Source organism: Sporothrix brasiliensis, assembly GCF_000820605.1.
Source record: "Sporothrix brasiliensis 5110 chromosome Unknown Cont13, whole genome shotgun sequence".
In the NCBI taxonomy this organism is placed as follows: Eukaryota; Fungi; Ascomycota; class Sordariomycetes; order Ophiostomatales; family Ophiostomataceae; genus Sporothrix; species Sporothrix brasiliensis.
Genome location: NW_024467132.1, coordinates 16535 through 31174, shown reverse-complemented (window position 1 = coordinate 31174; position 14640 = coordinate 16535). Strand labels below are relative to the sequence as shown.

The 14640-nt window shown below is 52.8% G+C and overlaps 4 protein-coding genes across 4 annotated transcripts; 2 read left to right on the top strand and 2 right to left on the bottom strand.

Moving 5' to 3' along the window:
• Window positions 1–114: 114 nt before the first annotated feature.
• Window positions 115–1755, top strand: SPBR_03469 (uncharacterized protein; the record flags this gene model as incomplete). Its single annotated transcript, XM_040761760.1, has 3 exons — window positions 115–1079; window positions 1170–1653; window positions 1732–1755. The coding sequence occupies 3 exons, from the start codon at window positions 115–117 to the stop codon at window positions 1753–1755; spliced, it is 1473 nt and encodes a 490-aa protein (XP_040623032.1).
• Window positions 1756–2773: 1018 nt separating this feature from the next.
• SPBR_03429 (protein phosphatase 2 (formerly 2A), regulatory subunit B') lies at window positions 2774–5254 on the bottom strand (the record flags this gene model as incomplete). The annotated part of the gene is made up of 2 exons (XM_040761720.1): window positions 2774–4888; window positions 5225–5254. 2 exons carry the CDS (start codon window positions 5252–5254, stop codon window positions 2774–2776), a joined length of 2145 nt encoding a protein of 714 aa, XP_040623031.1.
• Window positions 5255–7366: 2112 nt separating this feature from the next.
• Window positions 7367–8020, top strand: SPBR_03538 (uncharacterized protein; the record flags this gene model as incomplete). Its single annotated transcript, XM_040761829.1, has 2 exons — window positions 7367–7471; window positions 7559–8020. 2 exons carry the CDS (start codon window positions 7367–7369, stop codon window positions 8018–8020), a joined length of 567 nt encoding a protein of 188 aa, XP_040623030.1.
• A 1810-nt stretch (window positions 8021–9830) lies between these two features.
• Window positions 9831–10326, bottom strand: SPBR_03544 (uncharacterized protein; the record flags this gene model as incomplete). Its single annotated transcript, XM_040761835.1, has 2 exons — window positions 9831–10085; window positions 10153–10326. 2 exons carry the CDS (start codon window positions 10324–10326, stop codon window positions 9831–9833), a joined length of 429 nt encoding a protein of 142 aa, XP_040623029.1.
• Window positions 10327–14640: the final 4314 nt, after the last annotated feature.

Below are 14640 nucleotides of genomic sequence, written 5' to 3'. Positions count from 1 at the left end.
TTGCGATCCTTCACTCTCTTGCGTTCCCGTGCAACCCAAATCAACTGGAAATCTCCAACCCTGGCTGTCTTTTGCTTTCACGAGTGTCACCGGTTTTCACCCGCATACAGCACCATGGCTTCGCCCACGCAGATCCACGTCGACGCCGACAACACAGGTCTCTGGCGTATTCAGCAAACGCCGGAAGCGTCGGACCGCGTGTCCTCGCTGCTCCAGCAGGACCTCGAGACGCACCATGTCTTTTTTAACAATGATGGCTTCCACAACCACATCACGCACCACCTGCTGAGCCTCTACGGAACGGGTGCCGATGCCAGTGCCATCCAAAAAGGCTACGACGACAATAAGGGATACCAGCGCAAGGCCAGGCCCGTGCACAATCCCAAGGAAGGCGGCGAGCCTCCGGGGACTGCGACCGGGCCGGTCGCCGACGACTGGTATGAGACTACCGCGCCCCAGCACCTCGGACACGAGTCGTACTATCCAGACTTTTTACGTTTCTTTCAGCACGACATTGCACGCCGCGACGAGGAGGCGAATAAGGCCGGCAGCAACCTGGTCGGCTGGGAGGCCGTGCTGCGCGACCGCGTATTTTCCGGCACGCCGGCTGCCGAGGATCTGCGGACACGCCTTTTTGCGGGGTTCTTGCATCCGCTGATCCAGCTCATGTACGGCATCGAGTGGGGCGAGCCGGCGATTGTGGCTCAGGGTCTGGCCCAGGCCGCCGTCCACAAGCACCAGGGACTCGACGACGTGTTGTACAGCATGGAAAGGGCGGCAGACTCCGAGAAGGCCAAGACGACGGGGCACGTCAGCATTCTGTCCCTCTTCCAAGAGGTCGCCCAGTCGCCCCAGCTGTCGTCGGCCGCGCACTGGGACGACCCCAACAAGATGCGCAACGGCGTGTTGGCGCGGGCCCTCAATGAAATGGTGGCCGTGGCCGCAAAGGTCTCCGTCCCGGCAACGGAAGAAGGGCTGGCCGCGCGGACGGCCGAGATGGCCGAGGCGTGTCTCTACGTGGCGTCGTCGGCCGCGCTGCAACATCCCACCAAGTACATAAAATTTGATTTCTTCCTGATGTGAGATTCGCCAAAGTCCCCGAACACCGTTCGTTTTGCCCCCCGTCATTCTTGGTATGTTCGAGATCATCGACTTACAATTGTGTGTAGACACCATGTCAACTCCGTCCCTTTCTTCCTGGCAATAAACTCCTTTGTGTGGCTTTCGGTCGAAGCCAAGGCCCGTCTGCTCGAGTGGAAAATCCGCCTGGACCTCGTCCAGTACGCATCACGGGCGTGCCCGCCGCTGCTCGAAGTTTCCAAGCTCGAGGCGTACAGGTCGCCCCCGTCCAGCAACGCCTCTGCTCATCCGGCGGCGGATGGGCCCTCGACGACGAACAACAGCATCTCGCCCGAGGCCACGGCGGCTGCCGCCCGCCTGTTTCACATGGAGGAGGACGGGCATGCCATCAAGCTGGTCCGCGCCACCGGACTCATCGAGCGCGAAGTACGCAAGTCGCTGTTCACGGGAACGCCTTGCCGCCTCCTCAACTCCGATCGCGTCTGGGAGGCCCTCTACCGTCTGGAGACGGACTCGGTTTTTGCGCCAGGCAATACCTATGTGCGGACCACCGGTCTGGAGCAGGCCTGGGAAGTACGTCCAACACAATCGGAACCGAAACCGTGCGACCGTCCAACGTGTTTGTTTTGCTAACCTGGCTTTACACTGTAGGATATTCCAGACATCTCCAAGTAGATTCGTTGCTCAAAAATGGGTTATGATTGGTTTTAAATTTCAGAATGTATACATTTCTGTGCAGTTTTGCTTTGTCCTCATACAACCCAAAATGTAGCATCTGTGCATTGTTTGATTTCCTTTATAGTGGCAAATAAAACAAAACAACATTCAACTGGTGTCAGACAGATAGAAAATGACGCACCAGGGTGGAAGATTCAACGCAGAAAGATCAGGCAAGTCACGGCAAGGGAGAGAAAACATTCGGATTTCTGACGTGTCTACAATAGTAAGAAAAAAAAGAAACACAGCAAAGCCAAGCGAACGAAAATATGGGGGAGAGCGTCGGACAATGGAACAAAAGCAATCCGCAAAACCGGACGAAAAGTAAGAAGGAAACGTAAGAAAGAAAGTGTGAAAAAGTAAAGAAGATGAAATGAAAGAAGAGCGCAACAAAGCCAGATACAAAAGTAAAACGCAACACTGACCAACAAAGGAAAGAGAACATGACCAAGAAAAGAGAAAAAAAAGAAGAGACCAAAAAACGAAAAGAAATAGGCAGACCCTGCCCATGGCCAACAAGAAGACTTGAATGGACGTAGCGGGTGGGATTGAGACGCAGGGAGAGAGTAGGTGAGTCAAAAGACGTAACGCCAACGGTAAACGCCATCTCCCCGTCTATGTCAACCTCTCTGGGTTTTTGTTCCCTTGGTCTTCCCAAATAGCCTCCTCCGTGCTCATCCTCGCCCCTCTCCAAATGCAGACCGTTCGTACGGTCAACCTTCCAGGGTGCACCCAATACATGCCCTCCAAATAGGACACAATGCCTCACCCGCCATCGGTCCATCGACTACCATACATAAAAATCGGGACTGGGGGAATAGGCCCATCCCTTCCGCTGCCTCTACTCACATAAAACCAAAACACCCAAATTTTGGTGTTCCTTCTTTATATCGTCCGGCGATTGCAACTGTCTCCTTTTTTTCGACTTTTTCATGTTTCGCTTTATTATTTTCTCCCACATCGCCTCCCATTCCCATCACCGTCCCGACGAGCCGGCCGAGTTTTGTCGTTCACGGGCCTGGCCCGGTCGGCGTTGGGCCCGGTCCGGGTCCTGCAGCTTGAGCGAGTCGAGACGCTTCTGGTTGTCCTCAGCGTCGTTTTCGTCGAGACGGGGCAGCAGCGTGGCGCCCGCGGCCGCGCCAGTCTGTGAGCGCGACAGCGAGTTGGCGGTCGCCGCGGAGCCATTGTTGCTGCTGCTGTTGCTGTTGCTGATGACATCCTTCCGCAGGTCGGCCTGTTCCTGGATGGCGGCCCACTTGTGCTCGCGCAGGGCTTCGCGGGCACTGGCGGACTGTTGGTGCTCGGTATACTCGTGAGAGCAGTCGTCAAACAGCTGCGGGTTGATCTCCATAAACAGCTTCATGGCGTTGTAGACCATACCGTGGATGGTGCGATTCCAGTGGCCCTTGCTGTTCTCGTAGAGGGGTGCAAACATGATGGGCAGGATAATCTCGACGTTGTCACTGACAAGGTTGCAAAAGTACTCGTTGTTCCAAAAGTAGAGCGCGCGCTCGGCGACCTGGAAGTGGGGACTGGCGACCGACTTGGCCAGTTGGTGGAACAGCGGCTCCTGGACCTTGGCGAACTCAGCCGGGTCCATGACCTCGAAGATGTCTTCGACCTCGTTAAGGAACATGACCTCCTTTGTGCTGTTGACCTTGGGCCAGTACCGCAGCAGGCCCAGGACGACGTCTTCTGTGAGCGATGCGTCCTTTTCGAGGAACTGGACAATACAGTAGGCCAGCTGCGGGTGGTACATGCTGAGACTCTTGACCTTGTGCAGCGGAAGTAGGACGCGGGTCAAGAACAGCTTGTGCTCCTCCTTGAGCGGCAGAGCAAAGCCGTTGATAATGGAGCCCAGGATCTCAAGAAGCTCGGCGATGCCGTTGAAGCGCTCGGTCTCGTAGGTGAATTGGAAGAAGACGTTGTTGATGGAGCGTCGGATAAAGGAGCGCAGGTTCAGGAACTTGCCGTAGATGCGATGCAGGGTGGTCTTCAAGAAATCGCGCTCGCGCGGGTCCTCGGAGTCGAACAGCTCGAGCAGCTGCAGGACGAAGCTGTGGTCTATGTACGCCTTGGCAATGTTTGTGTTAAAATCTTGGCTCTCGATGAAGCGCAAAAAGAACTCGTAAACGACCTGGATGTGTGGCCAGGCGACTTCCAGCACAGGCTCGTCCTCCTCTGGGTCAAAGGCCTCGCCCTGCGGGTTGACGGGTGGCGGGATGGGGCGGAACAGGTTCTTGGCGAACATCTCGACAACGCGCGGGTACATGGGTTCGGTGATGACCTGGCGGTTGTTGGCAACGTAGTCGAGCAGCTCGTGCAGGGCCAGACGCTTGATTTCCTTGGACTTCATATCGGAGCTCGCGTCGTTGAAGTCGAAGATGACGTTGCACTGGTCGATCTTTTGCATGAACAGGTCCTGGCGGCGGTTGGGAGGCACCTCGTGGAAGCCGGGGAGCTTGTCGAGCTCGCGGTGCGAGGAGATATCAAAGCGCGACGAGTGCTGGCGTTTTGGTGTGCGCAGGCCCTCGGGGACGTCTTTGGGCGTGGACTGGAGCAGGCGGTCATAGACGAGCGACTTCTGGCCGGCCTTGGGCGGCGCCAGGTCGTGTGGCATGGTCTCGGCGGCGCCCGGTGGAGGGACGTGGGGCGCGCTGGGGCTGACAATGACGGTTGGTGGCAGCTGGCCGAGGCGGCCGGGTGAGTTGGTGCCAGAGCCAGCGCCGGCGTTACCGGCACCCGAGGCTCCCGGCTGTGCACCGCCCATGCTACTGAAGCGGTCGGGCACGCCCGGGTTGGCTTGGAGGCCGCTCAGGCCGCCAACGTGCGGGGGTTGGCCGGAAACAGAGGCAGGGCCGCCGCCGCCGATATGCTCGCTACCGGCGATGCTGCCGAGGGCATTGGTTGCGTTGCCTGGTGGCAGAGGCTTGTTGCGGATGTCGTTGACAGTAGAGGTGGAAGAAGATGGTGTGAGGACGGGGGACTGGCCGGCGGAGTCGCGGGCGTTACTGGAGGAGGGCGAGGCGGTGCCGTCTTTGGAGTCCTTGTTCTTTTTGGACTGTTTGTTGGGGTCCTTGCTTCGCGAAAGCTGGGAGAGGAGGGTTAGGAGTTAGCATTTTTGTCGTGAGTGGGAGGAGAGGCGACGATGGCCGTGACAAATAGCAATGAAAATAAGACAGGGCAGGGATGAGCGGCAGCGTCGTCACATTTTGGGCCAACGCCGGGCTCTGTGGTGTGGAGGGGACAATACAGGGTGGGACGCGCGTAAGGGATGGCACAGATGATGGCAAGGGAATGGAGGTCTCGATGCAGCGTCATATGGTAACGGTCACGGGGAAGACGTCCCTCCCATTTTGCCAGAGAAGCCCTCGAGCATTTGAGATGGATGCACGGTGATTCCGAGATGGAATGCAAAGCAACGTACCTCGCGCTTGAGCTTCAGTTTGGAGAACATGGCGGCTTCGTGGCCGCGTCGGAAGCAGGAAGAACGGGTGTGTGGAAGAAGGGAACAGGACGACTATCGCGAGAATGGCGGAAGAAGATCAAGAGGAGGGATGGGGGAGTCTTGTCGGTGGGTTGGTCGAGTCGCGGTCTACAGGTTGGATCTTGGATCGTGGCCTCTCAAAATTAATCCACGTCCGACAACACGTTCGGTGCTCGTTCTCTCCGCTGCTAATATCACAAGTCCGTCCTCAGCGCGGGCCAAGGTCTCGAACAAGCTGCTCGTCGACGAGAGGGAGAATGGCTCTCAAAACAGACAGTGGTTGGCCCTAATTCGCCGCCTTCGACGGTAGTGGAGGGGGTGACGAGGGGAGCTGCGGTCGCTCTCGGGCAGGACGACGACGACGACGACCAAGGCTCAATGTCGAGCTTGGCCTACAAGTTTTGTTGTCGTCCGTTTGCGTTCCTTTCTCGCCAATCTCGTCAATCGTCGTCCGATGTTATGGCCGTTGCGGGTGGTGATGTTCGTGTTGGTGGCGTCAAGCGTCAATGGGCCTTATTCGTCTTTGTGGGCACGATGCACGTCCGGTGCCTCTTCGCGTCTTAGTGCTTTCGCCGGGGCCTCGTTCGTCCTCGTTCGCTGACTCGCAGTTTGGTTCCCTGCTTCACAAATCACAAAGGCGGTGCAATTTGCAATGGGAATGAAGGCATGCAATGGCAGAGAGAGAAAGAAGGGGAGTGGGGGCCTTTGTTGCGGAGAGAAAGAGGTGTGCAGTGGGCAATTGTTTGTTTTGGGAAGGGACTGGCTGGCTGCTCAGGAAGGTTTCGGTTGCGGGGCCTATGTACTAAGGCGAGGAAGGAGGGAATGGCAGGCGGCAGGCGGCTGGCGGGAAGACGGTGGACTTGACAATAGTGGGCAGTGGGCGGTAATTAGGTGGTGGGCGCCAGCAGGTCCGTTTTAGTGGACCTGGCGGTATTATTACGCCGTATGTCTTACTAAACTTACGTCGCAGAAAGGGGGCAGATTGCCGCTAAATGCAGGCAAAACAGGTGTTGCTGAACTGGGGGGCAGCGCTCCGGGCTTGTGCAGATTTCCGTACGCCGCAGCGAAAAGTTGGTGCTATGATGGCGCTGGCGTGCAGATTCGAGGGACTCACTTCTCTTTGTTCGGCGCCGGGCTACTGTCTGGAGAAAGCTTCATTTACTTAGTCCGGCTGGCCAATGGCAAGTCGTGTGGCAAGGGGCAGCTCCAGGCGTCCACAGCACGTAGTGATTCCAAGGCTTAGAAAGGAAGAGAAAGAGCTCCTTCTACCGCCCCGCCATTATCAATCAACACACAAACGACATATCTCACACTTTGATAATTTTGCCTGGCCAACTCAGACCTTTTTACTTTAAATTGTGCCCTCACTTTGATGACTTGTGTCCTTTCACCCAGAAAGGTCGAAAGTATCATCAACTGCATTGTCACCCGTCATCCCACCCAACGCAAGCATGGCCAGCAACAATAACTTCCAACTCTCCGCAAGCCTGACCGGCCACGAAAAAGACGTAGGTCAACCTCAACGCATGCCGGCTAGCGGTGCCTGAATTCGGCTACGAACCCGATGATTTCAAAAACCAAGGGGATTTTCAAATATTAACACATAAGTAGGTCCGCGCCGTCTGCTTCCCGATTCCAGGATCGATATATACCGCCTCTCGGGACTGTACTGTCCAAGCGTGGAACGAGGCGTCTGCGTTTCCGCCTACATACTCTGGGAACCTGCTGGCCCAGGGGCCTTATTCGTTCAACTCTCTTGCTTTCCTCCCTCCCTCGGAGAATCGCCCACAATACCCAAAGGGCCTTGTTCTTGCTGGTAGCCACGGCCACACAATCGAGGTTTGCCAACCAAATGCAGACATCTCTGGTGCTCGTGTCGCCCTGCTCTCGGGGCATACCAGCAACGTATCAGCACTCAGCGTTTCCCCGAACGGCGACTTTGCAATCTCCGGCGACTGGGATGGACGTGCAAAGCTCTGGAACACAAACACATGGGAAGCTGACCTCGAACTAATTGGACCCGATCCCAACGACAAACAACGAGCTATATGGGCAGTACTTGCCTATAGCAATGCCATTATAATGACTGGCTCTGCCGACCATGTGATCCGTGGCTATAGTCTCCAGACAAAGAGAGAGAAAGAAGGAGAACTGCAGCCTGGTGTGTTCATTCGTACGCCCGACGTTGTGCGCGCATTGTGTCGTGTCCGTAAGCACCCAAGCGATGCCCAGGTAGCAAGTGCGGGAAATGATTTCTTGATTCGCCTTTGGCAGTTTAATGGAGCGCAAGTCGGAGTTCTCCGTGGCCACGAGAGCTTCATCTACGCGCTGGACAGCCTCCCGACCGGCGAGCTAGTCAGTTCCAGCGAAGACCGCACGGTGCGCATCTGGAAGGATCAGTCGTGTATTCAAACTATCACCCACCCAGCACTCTCGATCTGGTCGGTTTCGGTGTGCCAAAAGACGGGTGATTTTGCGACAGGCGCAAGCGATAACATTGCGCGTATCTTTACCAGGGACCAGCAGAGGACCGCCTCCGAGAACACGCTCAGGGAGTTCTCCGAGTCCCTCCAACGCTCATCTATACCCCAACAGCAGATGGACGACATCAACCCCAACACTCTACCTGGTCCAGAGTTTATCGAAAGGAAGTCTGGTACAAAGGAAGGGCAAACAGTTATGATCAACTCTGGAAACGGAAACATCAGCGTCTACCAATGGTCTGTGGGTAAGTAAGCGAAGGAATCTCGGCATCTCGTTACCAGTGGAAGGGGACTAATGTGAACCTATGTATTGTTTTTCAGGACAAAACCAGTGGCTCCTTGTTGGATCCGTTGTGGACTCGTCGTCCCACGAGGTTGAGACCGAGACAACAACGGCTATCGACTCGGTTACAGACGGCGACTCCCATGCCGGCCATGCACTAGGACCGTATGCCGTGTTTGTCACTTTGGCCCAGAGTAACTTCACACGTAGGTTCACACCCGTTCGTTGTCTCTTTTGTCCATTACCTCCCGTACTAATACAACATTTTCTCAGCCGTTCTAAATCGGATAAAGACCGTCAACAGCACCCTGTCAGAACAAGGTAGCAAGGCGTCTTTGGGAGCAGATCAAGTGGGACAATTAGCATCGCTGGTCCAGACACTGTCCAGATCTGCTCCTTCAATCCCCACGACTGTTCCTGCCATGGTTCCCGCTGTGGTGACTGAGTCGTTCAGTCTAGAACCAAGCGCCATTGCTCTGGTTCTACAGGCGGCAACCACATGGCCCTACAAGGATAGACTTCCGTGCCTGGATCTCCTGCGGTGTATGGCACCGTCGGTGTCACTCCCAGAGTATATTGGAGGCCAAGGTGAGGATATCTTAACCGTATTGCTCCCGAGTATTATAGACTATCCGAAAGAGAGTGGGTCAGAGCTGGCTGCTGATCCAAAATCGGTGGAAAACAATGCCATGATGGTGCTCCGTCTCATTACAAATCTCTTCGTCACTACGCCAGGCCAACGACTTGCCGTTAAGAGGATACATGAGATAATCGAGTTTCTATCTCATGTTCTCGACATAACGGCGCGGAAAAACCGCAACATGATGGTGGCATGGGCATCCGCAGCTAGCAATATCACATCATTTGCTCTTCGGGAACAAGAAGCGACGGGCCAAAATTCGGTTGATGACTCATTGGTCAAAATGATCAAGTTGCTGGCCGTACCAATCTTGGACCTCACCGATGCCGAAGTGGTCTACCGCTCGCTAATTGCTCTAGGAAACCTCGCAAGCATTCCTGGCCAAGGCGACTTCGCAGGGCAAGTGCGATCCGCCAGCGCTGGTACGTGGGTCAATCTGGCCATTGGAAAATCAGAAGAGGCCAGAGTCAAGTCGGTTGGCGAAAAGGTCTTGAAGACATTTGCAACATAACTTGCAACATGAAACTTTGGGTACGTTGTGCAGTGGGATGGGATTTCTGGTGTGCTCACACCTCACCTTCTACAGCTGCTCTTCACACACTAGGAATGGACAAACAGAGTCAATCCCATATGTAGACAAAGCGTACGCTACCTTTCGAAGTCTTGTGATACTGTTGCTCGCCGCCGCCGGCTCCTTTACGTAACATGTCGAAGAGGAGAGGATGTTCGTAAAGCTATTTTGAAAACCTCTTCGGGTCTCGAACGTGTTGTCTTTGGATCGCCCGGTTCCGACGCACCCTCAAAATCGTGCCATACCGACCCATAGAAAGTCGGGTCTCAAGAAGCAATGGAGTGGTTATTACTCAAATTCAAAACACGGTTGCCTTGTAGAGCTGATAATTAAACCCACGAACGCATAACTAAGCTTAGGAAAATGGGAAAATAAAACGCCATGTAAAACGGTATCAAAAATTGCCCACCCGGGTATGTAATATATACAGCTCTGACAGAGGAGAGAGGGACCATAGAAGTATTGCAATCATCGTTGCGGTCAAATCCAAAACGTCGTATCAACAAGGCGAAATAAAAAAACTCATGAGAAAGCACGCCGATCGTCGCGAGCAGCAGGTCTTGTATCGACTATATCAGCAGCCACAGCCCGCCAGCGAGAACAGGTAACCAGCCAATAAAGTGCGTCCATACTGACGGTGCACCCTGTGACCTTCGCAACATGAAAGAGGCCACTGCATTTGACGTCGTTCCATTGCTTCCAGCGGCCCTGGTTGTGATTGTGTACACGTCGGAAAAGCCAATGTCAGTGCTATTGAAGCAGTTGGTCTCGTTGACATTAGCCAGTCGCGGATCATTGTCCTCGACAAACGTGATGTCCACACACTGACCGGCAGCAGGTTAGTTTCCAAGCATTGCCAAGTCGTCTAAGAGAAATACAGAGAATACCCACAGAGTACAGAGCGGCGCCATGGACGGCCAGCTCGACAACCTGGATTGTAGCATTGTCGCCGGCACGGACAGATGCGTTCACTGGAAGCGGAACTTGGGGCAGGCAGATGGTGCCCGGATACGGGTTCTTGGAGGGTCCTAAGATACCGAACTGGGGAATCATGGGGTTAGACATGTTGGGTGGGCCGCCATTGGGCCCGTCGGTTCCGAAGCCGAGATTTATAAAAATCTGGGCCGTGGCATGGCCCTGGAACCAACCGGGTTGGAATGCAATGGCGCCGCCGGAGACCGGCCAGTAGGTACGGTTTGTTGTAGTATTCATACCACCGCCTGTGAGGAACGAAACAAGATTAAAGACTATGTCAGAAACTGCTGAAAATGGCTATTTGTTGTCGCCCGTAATCTTCTTGTACCCGCAAGAAAGAGCCAGGAACGCGTATGATGTGAGTCACTTACACGGATACATCCATTGCATGCCGTACGGAAATGTGTCATTGGTTATCAGATTGTCCCCTCTCCACCCTGGGTATGTCAACACAGTGTGTGCGGACGCCAGCACCGCGCCGGTCACGGCGACGAGTATTGCAGAGAACATGATTATGTGCACCCTCTATACTGCGGCTAGGGTAGAGGGCGGTAATAGAGTTCGGGGGCGGTCACGGTCCAACAAAAGTCTAGTTCAGACCGCGTTGGCTGGTTCTCGATATTCTTCGACGGCAAAAGTCCTGTTCGTGCCGAACTATCTTCCAACTGCGCAGCAGATACGGAGAAAGACGACTTGCGGGTCGGCGTTGGAGGCCAGTCGTGAAGTCAGGCGAAAGCGGCGACGCAGCGGCGTGCAAATGTAGCGATCGAGGGAAAGAACTAAATAAAAGCGAGGGTGGACGATGATAATTGCGCGTCGTAGGGCTCCAACTTAGCAGGGGAACTGAGAAGGAATTGTACGAAAGTTGGTCAACAGCAGATGAAGTATCATAGCACGGCTGTCTTTTAAATGACAAGTCCAGGAAGCCAAAGATTGACGACGGCGCACGGGAGGGCATAAATATAGAAATGCTTGCCTAGGGAACGCAGTGTCCGCGGTATCCCTACTCGTGCATGTCACCCAGCCGGGCGCCAGTGGGATAGAAGAAAGTGTCCCAGCCCCAGCCGAGCAAATCATTCATTTACGTCGAGGCATCACACACCCCATGCATGGGAAGGAGGGCAGCCACTCCCGCTGTGTATAATATTGCGCATGCACCAAAATCTAGCGGCAAAGGGTGGAAAGTGCGTCCATTCTGCGGTACATGGTTTATACCGCACATACAAACTCGAGCTCTTGTTCGTCCCTGATCCAATGATCCCACGGCGTCCAAAGGCCATCTTCTTTGCTTCTCCACTTGCCCTACTTCCAACCGCTGGGGCGAAATTGTCTAAACAAGAGATATTCGGTCTGCCGAATCAGCCTCTATGAAAGTTTCTATGCGCAACGAACAAGGAAAAAGAGAAGGAACTTTCCCGTTTCGAAGCGCCGCACAACACAAATGCGGGCGGCAAGAGGGTGCGAGTGTCACGGTCATCGGCATACACCCCCAGTGCATATCACATGGCCAGCCAATAGCAGCCGCAGCTGGTTCTGAAGGAGGGTCCGTAGCCCACAGACCTTCAGGGTGGGCGGTTCGTCGCCAGCCAATAGAATTGCTCCAGAACCACCTCGTCACCTGCAGATGCAGTGTCGAAGTCTCCCATTAGCCCAAGGCGGATATCAATGCAACGTTCAGCGTGCATCGTGTACCCACGCGGATTCACAGAGCGGACCGAGAGATTCGAATTTGAGGAGGAGAGCATGGGTACCACTTGAAGCCCAAAACATCTAGCAATACCACACATGTCTCACAAATACCCCGTTCGGCGCGATGTGCTCAACACGAGCGAGGCCTGGGCCAAGACTTATCGCAGCGAAGACGATTATAAGGTAGTCCATGGGGGTCAACGCAGTTTCGCATCATAGACGGCGGTGGTAGCGGCGGCGTAGTAAATGATGGACACTCTGACTCAAGAGCCTGGCTTGTCCAAAAAGAAGCTTCTCCATGGTATTACTACAACTCCTCGAAACATATCGCCGGATGTTCGGGCGACGGCGGGAATCAATTTTAAGCGCCGACATTTTAATGTGTGACGTATTGGTGTGGTGTCAGGCTGGGGGATAGCACAGATGTACGGGAAGTGGGTCGTCGTCTAGAACGCCCAGTATCATGTCCACATACTTGCCTGTCGATACAGTGCGTGAAAATAATATGAGTACTGTGTTTCGGGTGTAGTCGTTTACATTGCGGACATGGCTTGGTAGGATATCAAAAGTTAGGACAGTACAAAAAATACTGCAGAAGAAAACTAGTTATAATGATTATACTTTTAACGGTTCTTGAAAAGACTATTACGTATCTTATAATATTTAACCCGTACACATGTTTCCCGGCTAGGTTGGAGGTGACATGACGACTGTACGTTGTACTGACGACGGTGTACTCCGTACTCTGCATGTACAACTCCGTGTAGCGTATTGCTTGGCGCTCCGTGGCCCGCACAGAAAGTTGGTCAATTCAAAACGAGCCAGTCTCCACTTTTACTGCCCTGTCTCTACAATATTCGACTCGGGACGTGCAGGTTTCCAGCTCAAATTAATGTTGCGTCGTGTATGACCCGGCATGCCTGAGGCACCGAGTATCACTGGCGGTGGTCATAACGACCCCAGCGACGCGCCTTGGGTCACCGTCCCCGCGAAGGGTGGGCGCAGGCGAGGGCGCCGGGCTGTTGACAGGGCCATCAACTTTCATGATCCTCCCGAGCAGCCGCCCGGTAGATCCAGTGGTACGGCCAGGGATACATCAGTGGTGACGGCATCGGGCGTCGATTCTGGTGTGCCTGCGCATGTCAGGGCGGAGCATGAACGTGTTGCCGCATGGTGGCGGGAGCAACCATCGTGCATGAACCTTCGCGACCTCATAGAGACGAATTCACCTGGCCATGCAGCTGTCACGCGTGCCGTTTGCCTCGGTGCTGGCTCGTTTGGGGGCCCGTTGGATTTTGGCGAGTCTATACGCAGGGCCCATATCCAAACGGAGGCATTTCTTTTGATCGTTGAGGAGTTGAGTACGTATACCAACAAATACCATTCGCCGGTGCCGAGTGTCATTTCGCCAGTCGGCGGCTTTGTGGCTAGGCAGGATCGCAATAAGTTCCCTATGGCTGACACGATAAAATTCTATGATAGGTCGCCAGAGCGGTCACGCAATTGAGTGTTTCTTCCAGGAGCCTCTATACTCCAGTTCGGACAAGGCATATCTATTAAGTCTAGGTCATACTGTCATCGAGACACCTGCTGCGTATCAGATGATAGGTCCGACAACGATGGTTTTTGCTATTCATCTTCCTACGCGGGAATACCTTGGTTGCCTTCTAGACGCCGTGCCTGTGATGCTCATTGGGACCGGCTATGAAACATATGAGGAGTAAGTAAATGTACTTGTGGGCTGGGAGGGAAATACAACCCCTTTAATACTTCTTCTCGTTAGTATGATTCACGTCTTTGTGTCTACGGCTAATAACGTAAGTAGGTTGCCGCAGTTTTTCATGGGGGATTCTAGCGCTCTTGGCCATCTTCGTCACATTCATAACACTTATCAACGGTTCCGCTTCCCTTGTGAAAAACATGATCACTGTTTCTCTGATACATTTATATATTGGCGACCTTTACGTAGGAATATATAGTGTTAAAAGTTAATATATAATCTTAAGTATTAAATATAATTCCATATTTTTAATATTGTATTAATATTAAGGGTTATTGTCACGACATAAAGGAGTACTACGGCCAAAGACCGTCGTATCGTAACGTAACCACGTAAAAAGTACGAGAGTGGTTAACTAAACTAACCACGCTTTAAAAATAAAATATAAAGAAATAAAACTTATAATTTAAAAAATAAAGTTGTTATAAATAGTTGTTGGATAAGTCTTCACAATTAATTAGTTAATAAAAAGTGTTGGTTTCGAGGACGAAGGTAAGTGTGTATTACAATAAAGACTAATTCTTATCCCTCTTTCCTTTAAAAAAAAGAGAGTCTTAATATTTATCATAATCGATTCGTAACCGAAGGCCACGAATCAGGTGACTAGGCTTACATAATAAGGCGCGGTGTGGCTGGTCCCTAGTTATACGTTAACGCCACGTTAGTAAAAAGCCTTTCTCTTTAAATAAGAGGACTCCCTTCTTCCCTTTAAGAAAAAAGGGTAAGAATTAGTCTTTATTATAATATACACTTATCTTCGTTCTCGAAACTAATACTTTTTATTAATTAATTTATTATAAAGACTTATTTTATAATTACTTATAATAATTTTAATTCTTTTTTTTACGGATACTTTTTTATAATAGTTAAAAGAAAAAAACGATAAACTTACCCTTCGTCGGGTCGAGTCGAGTTATACGTTCGTATTTATAAGG